At 35.6% G+C, this 12137-nt stretch overlaps 1 protein-coding gene and 1 pseudogene across 1 annotated transcript; both read right to left on the bottom strand.

Moving 5' to 3' along the window:
* Positions 1-568: 568 nt before the first annotated feature.
* Positions 569-11932, bottom strand: LOC135693669 (lysosomal proton-coupled steroid conjugate and bile acid symporter SLC46A3). The gene is made up of 5 exons (XM_065212205.2): positions 11092-11932; positions 5433-5684; positions 3771-3854; positions 2469-2625; positions 569-1209 (listed from the first exon to the last, which is right to left on the bottom strand). The coding sequence occupies exons 1-5, from the start codon at positions 11885-11887 to the stop codon at positions 1083-1085; spliced, it is 1416 nt and encodes a 471-aa protein (XP_065068277.1). The 5' UTR covers positions 11888-11932; the 3' UTR covers positions 569-1082.
* LOC148959303 (uncharacterized) lies at positions 7305-8736 on the bottom strand (annotated as a pseudogene).
* Positions 11933-12137: the final 205 nt, after the last annotated feature.

The raw sequence follows: 12137 nt of genomic DNA, 5'->3' as shown, positions 1-12137 counted from the left end.
CGAATCAGACTGTACAGTTTCTTACTAAAGGAAAAAACTTTGAAAAAAGGCTGATGAAATATACAACTATACATTTTGAAAAATTACTTTATGCAGGGCAGTCATCTAAATCCAATGAGTTTGACACTAATCTTCGTGCATCACTATCTTGCAGTACTTAAAGGCCAGTTCTTTTACATTGTGGTTTTCTACGCGCCGTAAAAATGTATAATTGCATATTCATCTGCGTGCAATGAAGATAACAAGTGAAGGAAAGAAAGGCATTTGACGGCTTTACTTGAATTGCCGCAAAATGCTGGTGAACTTCAGAATAAATATGAAACACGAGAAAAATTTGTGCCTAAAAGTTTCTGTTAAACATTTATCGAAGAATGAGATGCATGAACATTTTGTTGGCTAAAATTCTGGTTTCTGAATTTTTTATATTGCGTTTCAAAGAGCAGAACAGCCAAATCCGTCTAAGTTTTGAACAGAACAGCCAAATCCGTCTTATTGATCATTACTTTCCGGTAGACAAAAAACAAGTTGCCAAAAACCACGATAAAAAGGAAGAAAAAAGTGGTCGAACTTGATCTCATAGGTTTTCAGCATTTAATAGTTAGATAGTATGATACATAAACGGAGGATGCAAATTTAGTTTATTAATATTACATACAATCCGCTCCTTGGAGGAGACTTTGCACAAGGGACATTGCAGCTTCCATTGAAATATATTTCTTAATACCATTGTTCTTTGGCTACTGTTAATTATAACATCTATACAGGGCACTTTTCAAAAGAGCCAAAATATGGAAAATTATAACATATACGGAACGTAATAAAAAAAACAAAAAATTCGAAGACATTTAACAACAGGAAAACCTCCATCGCCAAAAAGTGACGGGTGCCCATAATAAATTTAAGGGAAAGTCTCAATCATTCGCTTACAAATAATTTATAATTAAATAGGACAGCAACCCTATAGATTTTTCATGACAATTTTTCGATAATTTCTTTTTTTTGAGTAAATTCCTTTACGGTGATTTTCATTTTTAAATGAACCCGCATAAAAGAAGCGAAAGTTTTAAGACACTCTAAAACTCTCACGTTGCTACCGGGCCTTCTGTCTTGTTTACAGATTTTGATCTTTCAGAGTTAGGGTCGTCGTGACCAGATTGATTTGATCCGAACGACGAATAAGCAACACCACTGTCGCTTACTTTTAAGTACCTGAAAAAAAATTAAAATCCCTTATACTGGAGAGGTTCTTTTCTATTTATCCAAGGGAAGTATCAAGGCTTACAGAGAAACGTTAACAGATTTGAAAATATGAAAATAAGAATATTCAAAAATAGAGCTATGAACTCCACATGGCTGTATGAAAAAGAGGTGGAACAAATCGACAACCAAGTGTAAGTAATTTGCTTTTCATTATTCGAAACTTTATTTATTTTGAAGAACTAAGGATATTTTTAAAGGAAAAGATAGTTGGAAGTTAAAAGAGTGTTTGAAGATTTTGGAGATAGAGTTAGCAATGCTCTTAAAAAGTACACTTTAAAAAAGCGTAGTGCAGGCGAGGTAGAAAGTTGGGCAGGCAAAGAGCAGAGTCAAGAAAACATTATGGTTCCACGGGTGTGAGCCGGAGAATGGTTATCCCACGATACAGCAGATTTGAGGAAGGCCAATACATAACTTGACCAGAATATAGAAAGTGAAAGGAATCTGACATTGTGATGGAACTTTTTTTGCTTCCTGACAAGCCATTAATGTTTTAACTAAAGTTATATTTTTAAGAAACACTTATTCAAAAGGTACAAAGAATGCAAATGGAGCAAAAATTCAACCGGAAGAGGGGTTTACAGAATGTAAATGTTGTAGGAAAAGGTCTAAAACTACACCAAAAAGAGACGTTTTCTGATCTCTGATAAAGAGCTTTATCAAAAGGGGTTTGCAAATTGGGAATATTGTATAGGAAAAGGTCTAAAATTGCATCAAAAAGAGAACTAAGAATAATTCAAAAGGCCTAGAAAAAGACCTTCAAAGGTGGAAATTTTGTAGGAAGGGATCTCAAAACGTAGGGCAAGAAAGACACAAACGATAATTCAAAGGCGAAATGTCTCTAGAAAAAGACGTTCGAAGGTAGGAATTTTGTGGGAAGGGCCTCGAAACGGAGGGCAAATGTAGGCCGTAGGATAACTCAAAGGCCAAGAGTCCCAGAAAAAAACGCCCGAATGAAGAATATTTTGGGAAGAAACATCAAAACGGAGAGCAAAGAAGTACCCAAAGAGAATTCAAAGGCTTTGAGCACATGGGAAAACATTCGAATGTTGGAATATTTTGGGAAAGAAACTCAATCCAAATTATAAACAACGTGCCTTTTTTAATCAAGGGCCCCAGGGCAAGGCTTTTTAGAAAGAAATAAAGTAGTATAGTGATGTAATAATACCTAAAAAAGATAGCAAATTAATTCCCCTAATCTGTAAACTTACCATGCTAGCAGAATTGGAACTATCGACACTGCAGCCATTATAAAGAAACAGAAGCCTGGAAACCACTCAACAGTTGCCGAATACACACTGTTAAAAAGGGCAGAGGCCACAACCGAGCATAACACTTCTATTGATGCAATTGCAGAGAACATCGCACCTTGAAAGGAAGATAACACCAATATATTAATATATTTTATGAGGCATGGATACTGTAAATGAGGGGAAATTTATTTCTGTAGAACCTAGGTCAGAGAGCTCTACAAACCAACAACGCTGTTATAATCATGTGCTTACACTCCTTCGAACTCAAGACTGATTAAAATTACAATTCACTGTTACATATGCTTATAGCTAAATCGAAACGTCAATATTGATAAAAAAGTACAGTATACAAACAACAGTTAACAAAAAATCATGACACAATCAGAATTACATTCAATTTTTACATCTAGAAGGTGCCAGGGAAACATGGAGGAGTGCCAGGGAAACATGGAGAAAAAGACAGCTAGAAGAACATGTGAAAGGAAACAATTCAAAATCTTTTAGCAATTATTTTGCTAAACGATAACAAACGCTAGAATAAAGAGAGTGTTATTATTGTTTGGGAATTTCCACCAATCCTGATTTTCGAACACACTGTTTATTTGGGTTAGGGAAAATTTTCCAACCAGCCTGTTTATTCCAGACCTCCAATCTATGCCAGACTCGAAAGTAAACATAACATGAAGCCAAAAAACATTTTAAATATTACCTTCCTATCTTGAATATCACCATAGCAATAAATTATTGTCAAGTATGTAAGAGTTAATATTCATAAATTTCGTAAATATTTTGAAATTAGATTTTGCTCAGAAATCTACACTTTAATCAACACCGAGCCTCCGAGAATATCCCCCCCCCCCATCATATGCTCGTTACTTCAAACGGTTGGTCAACACCCAACATATGCCAGTTACTTTAACTGTCAAAATAACTTTTCTCTTGTAGAAGATAACTGGTAACTTGATTCGCGAATTGGATTCTGTGAATCTTGCAATGAGGGTTGTGATAAAACGTAGTCATTCCAAACAGGAAGGGAACGATTAATTTATTTCAAAATTCAATTTGACAATATATTAGAACAACCCAACAAAACAGAAACCTTTTAAAACAAGTGATAGCATTGTAAACAATCTTTTGGTGGTATAAAACTTGAAAATGGCTTTGAAAAAAGCAAAAATTTGAGTAAACTAAAGCTTAGTTTACTGAAATGTTTGCTTTATTGATAGCATTGTATAAAACACTATCACTCTATTAGATTACCTCTCTCATCCTTTTCTACTATTTTTGAGCAGGCTGATCGGATGCATGGAACTGAGATTCCCCCAAAAATCGCAAAAACAGGCACTGAAAGAAGAAAAAAAATTAATATGTAAAACTTGACGCTTAAAATGGCATTCAAACTGAAGCTTAGTTCTGCATTTTCTCGATTGTTTTTAGAAATTTCCTCCAAATTTAATAACAAAAACCCTATTGACTAGATGCATTAGTAACACATTTTTTCTAAAGAAAAATCAATATTTTTATCAATAACGTTCAAAGATCAATGTTATAGTCAGTTGTGAGCCTAATTGGGGAATTTGGGGTCTACAGAAAATTGAAAGCCTAAAGCTCTGACCACATAATTTTAATTTATAGCCTTTGGGTACTTGGAGAGCTTGATGGTTTATTCCAGAAAATCAATAAAAATTCTTCTTTATCAGACACAATAATTTAATAATTATTAATAATTATTATTAATATCATATATTTAATAATATTTTTATTAATACATATTAGAAACCACAATTAACAAGTTTTTCGAGTTTGTTGAATGAAGGAATGCTGGCCTTCAGATACCTTGTGTTGTCTTGAGATATCATATTTCCTCTAAAGAACGCCATAGCATTTATTACAAAATCCAACTTTTGGATGCAGCGTTTAATAGAGGGTGGCGTTTATCAGAGGGCGGTGTTTAATAAAAAATGAGAAGTTTGTCAAATGAAAAATGACAAGAAAAGTGCAATGATAAACGATAAAAAAGACTTTGAGCAATGTTTTCTTTTTCCTGAAAAGACATAATGAAGATTGCGTGGAAAATGTTTTAAAGTTCACAAAATATGTGTTTAGAGTGTGGAAATGTCACAGCATGTCAACATCCCTGTCTCTGTTAGAGTTATCATCTATATGTCATAACAACTGTCATGGATTTCGAATAGAAAGTGTATAAACTATTTGTTACTTCTTGTTGTTGTTTTTTCTAATGAACGTCGCTTTTCAAGATGCGGCATTCAAAAAGAGGACAGTGTTTATGAATGGGCAGTGATTTTTACAAATGGTTGGCTGAAGGTGTGGTGTTAAATAGAGGGCGGCGTTTACTAGAGGACGACGTTCATTAGAGAAAATACGGCATACACATAACATTATTTATTGTTTTATGAAATATGGCCAGCTTGACTTACAGATGGTTGAGAATGAGAAAATGTAACTTGAGAAAGGTAATGATACATCCATGCTTTCAATCAACCCTCTATTTTTCTTCAGAAAAACCTATTGGATAGGGGTGTATCACATTTTCAACAAAAACTTAAGGAAAACTTAGAGAGTTTAGCACAGAAAGGTAAAGCACAAAAATATTTTGTTTCAAAAATCGTTGGAGCCATCAAAACTATCTCTTCCCTCAAATGTGCTAACTGGTGAATCTGCTTCGACTTGTGTTGTAGAGAAGTTTGGAGAAAAACGTTTACCTTATATGAATATGGTTTTACTCAACTCTAAATAGGAAATCTGTAAAAAACACAAACTTATAAACAAGGGGTGTAAATTTGCTAGCATAGAACTTCAGATAAAGATATAAACAATAGTGTTACAACTAACACAAAAGTTCTTTGCTATCACAACTTGTCAGAGAACTTCTCACATTGATAATTAACACAATTAACATACCTGCAAATACCATCCAAGGCTTGGTTGTAAATGCTAGCAGCACAGATGACACCAGTGTTGAAACAGAACCAATGATTACCATCGTTAAATCATGTAGCTTCAGCTTGTGAATAAAGAAAGGCATTCCACCCATCACACCAATGGCCGAATAAAACATAACTGCAGCCAAGAAATAGCCAACCATTGATGGAGAAAATGACAGTGGAGAGTGCATAACAAACAGGACCCTCACTGTGTTTGAACCAATAAAAACTGCAATGAAGGGACAAGATCATTGACATACAACAGTCAACGAGAAGAAACTCCTAAAACAGCATATTAGGTACAAAGACTTGAAAAATGATGACAAAGATCTGCTTATTTGTTTACATGTTTAGTTGATTAGAACAAGAAAATTCAATAAATGGTGGTTTGCTAAAAATTAGGATTCCACTATTAGCTCCAGAAATATAAACCGCTATTAACTGCATCAGTAAATGTTATCTTGTTGTTGCATTTTGATAACTTTTATACTTTTAAAAATATGCAGATGATAAATTTTTGTCAAAAAACTATTAAATAGCATATTTGGAGGATTTCCTATTTTTCAAATATATATCTATTGTAACTTTTTTACAATCTTTGACATTCTTTGGCAAGAATTTCAATCTTTTACAAAACTTTGAACCATGAATTGGGTCTTTTTGGGTCTGCATTTCATGGCAGTTTTTAACAAGATATTGGGAGTGCAAAAGTTATTACCTCAGAGTGCAAGAGTGCACTTGTGATAAGCGTGCACCAAATCTGATTGATTCTTCAGCAGTAGGTGCATGCTTTTATCTGGCATTTATCCGGGTAATTCCATGTCAAATCATCCAGCGATTTTACAATTTGAAACCATGATATCTTGGATTGCTTTTATTTTCACACCATAGTTGAATATGATCAAGTTACACTACTTCCCCAAATTTCAAAAGCATAACTTTAATACTTTTCAAGTAATCATAGTTTAAAGATTTTGCCTATCTCAGCAATTTTCGAATTAAAATGGGCGTGGCCGTTCAAGCTGTCACTCTTTAAATGCGTATATCTCCTGTTTTAAAGACAACATGTAGCTAAAAATGTGTATCCAACCATTTCTGAGGCTGTCGATTCCATAAATCAAGTCAATTCTATCAGTGGGGGTAGAGGAAAGATGTTACAAAGGTGTTTACTAATTTGCACGGTAAAGCTCATATCCTGTTTTTGATTGCAAGTTTTGGGGTGTAGCCAGGTGACTATGAAGGTTAAATTTAAATTTTTGCAAAGTGTAAAGGTTATCTTTTATTTTGATGTATAGATGATCAATTGTATTCATTCTGAGACAAAGTTATGTCCCATTGAAGTTCAAAGCCTTTTTAAGTATTAAGCTTGTTTACAAGATAGACTGACCGCATTGATGAATACAAAGTATATGCGTAAATTTAAAAATTCCAATCAATATTTCTATTTGGCTGTTGTCCTAGTAAGTTATTTATTCTTTCAGTATCTGTTACATTTAGAATATACATACAACCAGAATATGTAGTTGGTGCTTGTAAACTACATAAAATATCTTAAAAAGGAACCCAACAGACATCATATTTAGTTGGCCCATGCACTGTTGTTGTAGGTCCATGTGGATGCATGAACCTTATTCTAGCATCTTTCAGTTCTTCGTCAATGTCCTCTATTAGGCCAATCCACCAGAACCCATCATATGTGCGAGCAACAAATTGCATAAGCTGGAAAACCTCTAGAACTGGCATGCCTTTGAATGTATACTCCCCTCAGTACTCATTATCTTCACTGACAGGCTTATACCTGACAGCCATATCTCTATTTGGCATTGGCTCATAAAAATGGTAGCTACGAGTGCCAGGTACGGTGGAGCCCTCCTTACATCTCTTCTCAAGCTACTCCCTGATGGGTACCATTTGCTCTTTTGTCATTTTAAGAAAGAAAATGGACTTGATGTTGGAAGAGCAGAAGCTGGACATTGAATCTAGGCCTAAGATTTGGTCAGTAAAAGGCCTTTGCAGACTGGCTCTTGCAGTAACGCGCTTAACTGTCCCTCCAATACCATCGCATGGAGACGTGACTAGTAGCAAAAAAGTCCAGTCAGCTGATAACAGAAAGTCATCATGGTGAAAGCACAAGATCAAAAAGTTGTTATAGTTCTTGTACTGCTTTGCACATCCATCCGAATAATACTGGACATAAGTAACCAATGGATGGGTCTCCTTTATAAACTCTGTAGTCAATCACTGCACCTCATGAACAAAACATGTATCGTGATTCATGTCATCTGAAAGTAGGCAGAGAGAGGATTCCTTTAGTTTGCACCTCATCTTGCACAATAAATTGATAGTTCTCTGCAAAGTCAATCAATACTACACACTCATTGTCAGCCAGCTCCATTTTTTTCTGTTTAAGTGTTTGCCCTTGGCTCAATAAATGAATGACACGTGAGGATATCAATAGAGTTGACTAGCATCTCTGTGTAAGAAGCAGAATCTGCTGACTGTTTAATTATGATTGGTCTATCAGTGCTTTGCCACTGACTAAATGTAACTTCATAAACTTCAAGTTTTGCCAACTTTTCTTCAACAAAGGTTTGTAGTGCTACAACTCCAGGGCAGTCCTTGCAACGATGAGCCATGCATTCTTTGATGTCAACATTACAAACCACAATTTTCATCAGATCCTTGTAAGTTAATTCCCATCCAATAGCGGCAACTAAAAGCATAGCATTCTGATGATAAGTGCAAACACAAACAGAGTGTGCACCTGATGATCCAACTGTGACACACCACTTAGGTCTCAAACTGAGAAATTTAGAAAACCCAATTTTGATTACTGGGTTTTTTTCTTTGAAAGCAACATACAATTAATTCAGATTGGATAGCAAGAGTCTTTTTTGCTTGTGCTCATTTTTGGCAATGCTTACATAATCCTTCTTTCCTGGAAGCAATCATGAGAATTCATCATCCTCAAAGAATGACTTTACAAGCATCTCTGTTTGGTCAGGCAATTTTTTCCCCTTCTTTGACTCGGGAATGTCAAGTATTCCTTTCTCCTTCTTTACAGATCTTGCAGTTCTAACAAGGTACTCAGAAACTCCAAAAAACTCTGCAACCTTTGCTCTTGGCCATGAGTCAGGGGCTAAAGTCTAGATTTGGATTTTCTCTCTGTATCCAGGGCAAATAATTTTTTCTTTCAAGTTGTATAAAAGCTCATCAAAGGTGTTAGCTCTATCGGATTCTTCTTTTGCAAGGGAAATCTCAGGATTCTGTAGTGGTAGCATTTGTAGGACATCAACTCCAATAACTTTCGCTGCTTTTGCAGTTTTTCTTTTGCTACTGATACCTTTTGACGCTTAGGTAAGCTGTGTAATTTAATTGGGGATACCCCTGCAAGTTCAAAACTTGTTTCTAACCTTTCTCTAGATGATAGTTGAAAATCCTCTTCCTCTTTTGAAGTAGGGTCTGGATCTTCTGGTTCTAGAGGTTTTCCCTCTCTGGACTCTGTTTTTTCTTCAGATATCACCATTTCATAGCAGTTTCTAAAAGCTTTGAACCTGGTACAACAGAAACACCTTTGTCTTTCAACTGCTTAGCCAGCTCCAGTTTTACAGTGAGGCTGCCAACAGCTTTCTTTTTGTGCTTTTTAAACAAGTTGCAGCATTTCTGTCCTTTTTTTCATACTTTGTCCTGAACACATATTCTTGATGAAAGAATATAGTACCTTCAAATTTACAATCAATTTTGTCCAGCAAACCAGCTCTCCACAGGTAGACCTCGCGACTGTCATCAGAAAGTTCAGATAAACTCTTCAAACCTGTTTGTCTGCTGTATGAATGTTTATGGCACTCATCCTCCAGTAATAATCCAAAAGTACATTTAGCTTCCATTTTGCAACACAACTTCTCTACAACTAGCCTGGCAACACCCAAATATTTGTGATAAGGAAGGAATTATCAAGGAAGTGCTATTAAGTTTCAGGAAGTGTCCAGTAACACATATATTTGGTCAGCATTGTTGAATTGCATTCCCATGCCACAAAATGTTCAACTGTCCCCTAGTTACACTCAAACACTTTGACTGTTTTTAAACAGAATAATAAATTGATACGTGTAATAGTTTCTTTTACATAGTTTACCATGCCTAGTTACCAAGTTAAATTTGCTGTTAAATTCTAAGTTAAATTCTATAGCTCCTGGAAACTGTCAAGAATGCATGTTTCAACTCAATGCCTGTGACTCATTTAATTAAGATAAATACGCATATTTACTAAACGAATCCAATAATAGAAATGTTCAGCAAATATAAACAACAACCATGTGCATGATGGTCAGTGGCATTAAATGTGGGACATTGAATTCATTTTTTCTAGTGTTGAGACATGAATTGATGTTTTTAAAATGACATTCTTTGCAACAAAGATGCACTAGCCAGCAAGAGATGGTGTCTGCTGGTTCCCTTTCGTCTGCTCGGTAGTTTATAAGCACCAACTACATATTCTGGTAGTATGTACATTCTAACTTCAATGGGACATAACTTTGTCTCAGAATGAAAACCATTGATCATCTATACATTAAAATAAAAGATAACCTTTACACTTTCCAAAAATTTAAATTTAACTGTCATAGTCACCTGGCTACACCCCAAAACTTGCAATCAAAAACAGGGTGTGAGCTTTACCGTGCAAATTAGTAAACATCTTTGTAACATCTTTCCCCTACCCCCACTGATAAAATTGACTTGATTTATGGAATCGACAGCCTCAGAAATGGTTGGATACTCATTTTTAGCTACATGTCGTTTATAAAACAGGGATATACGCATTTAGAGAGTGACGGCTTGAATGGCCATGCTTTTTTAAATTTTGAAAATTGCTGAGATTAGCAAAATCTTTAAACTATAATAACTTGAAATGTATTTAAGTTATTCTTCTGAAATTTGGGAAAGTAGTGTAACTTGATCATATTTAACTATGGTGTGAAAATCAAAGCAATCCTGGATGATTGGACATGGAATTACCCATCCTGCTAATATCACTCTACCTCCACAGGCAAGTTAAATGATTGAAAGTTGAAACTAGGCTTTCCTATAACTACCGTAAGTGGCTGTTGTTCAAATTCCTATTGTTCTAGCAATTAAAGGAATAATTTTAAAAATAACTTTTAAAAAGGCTAGAAACATGACAAACCTAATTGATGATCTCAAGCTGGGTCACTAAGAGGGGGACAGAGGGCACATTGTCAAAGGAATTTGGTCTAGGGGGTTGCAAAGAGGGCCTAAAATATGGTAAATCATTTCAAAGGATTGCAAAAAAATGACTGTAAAAAATATTCTGAAATGTATTTTAAGCTAAACTCAATGAACTTGATCATAAAATTTTTCTGTTCCCTTTGCTCACAGGGCCACATCTTTCAGCTAAGCAGCCCTGAACTTTTTGGCAAGCCTGATCACAAGACTCAGTTGTATAAAAAAATTTAGAAATTCATTTTTGTAATCTTAAAAAAAACACCTAAACCATACTTGTCACATGTGCAAGAGTGCACTTGCAATTTTCCAAAACTTTTTCAAGAGTGCAGCTGCCATGGAATCCATACTAGGGTCTTCTAACATAAGAAGATTTACCAAAGATTTTTACTCACCCATTAGTGAGAAGAAAAGGGCAATAATCACTAGCAATAACTTCATACGTCCATTGCCAGGTCTAGGCTTGAGAAATATCTTCAAAGACTTAATTGAATTCTCACAACTGACAAGAGCTTCTTTTAACGTCAATTTCACGTCAGGGTAGTATGATTCTTGTAGGATACATGCAACATACAATAAATTGCATAATTGAACACCGGCAGTTATCGAGAAAGTGATAAAATAGCCGGCTTTGTCGACCAATACCCCGCCAACCAGTTCTCCTAAGCATCCACCAACAAGAACCATCGACTCCAAAAGAGCTACACGTAAAGTCCTGCTCTTTTCGCTTGAAACATCCGATATATAGGAAAAGACAGCCATGAGGATCGTTGCATAGTTGCCGAAGAACCCAGATATTATGACACCAACAAGAAGAGCAGATACAGGCCAATCAGAATAATGAGTATTTAAAATCAAAGCAACTGCGTCAATGATCCCACCAATTAATGGAAGAACCAATGCAAACTTTCTTCCAATCTTGTCGGAGCAAGGGCCTAGGATCATGGCTGTGAACATGGACGGAAATGTTGTAGCCATGCTGAGGTACAACATCCATGTTGATGTCCCCTTTTGTACTATTGCTTCTTCGTGAGCATAGGCCTTATTTGTTTTGATGTTGTTGCAAACAGACTGGTTGTATTGGCTGTCACAGAGCTTCTTGTAGATAAGCTGTTCTTCGATAGGAAAGATAAGAAAAATGCAGAACATAAATCCGAAGAGAACCGGCTCAACTGTCACAAGCCTCGCCATTTTCTCCAACAAGTGCCAAACACTGTCAAAGGAGAAAACAAATGTTGTTGCTGTTGTTTTCCATCGAAGGAATCTAGGCACGTGGTTCTCAGGAGTCACTCTCGCGCTACCCAAATAAATTCCAGAAAATTTCGGACGGTTTAATTTCGGGCGTTTATTTTTCTGACAGAAAATTTCGGATCAAAAAATTCCGAATCGGACAATTTCGGACAAAAATTTCGTACGAAATGTGAAAGACGCAAAGAAATTT

Source organism: Rhopilema esculentum, chromosome 10, assembly GCF_057945365.1.
Source record: "Rhopilema esculentum isolate cy_ngs chromosome 10, ASM5794536v1, whole genome shotgun sequence".
Lineage (NCBI taxonomy): Eukaryota > Metazoa > Cnidaria > Scyphozoa > Rhizostomeae > Rhizostomatidae > Rhopilema > Rhopilema esculentum.
Note: the sequence above shows the minus strand (reverse complement) of the source record. Positions and strands in the feature narration are given on the sequence as shown.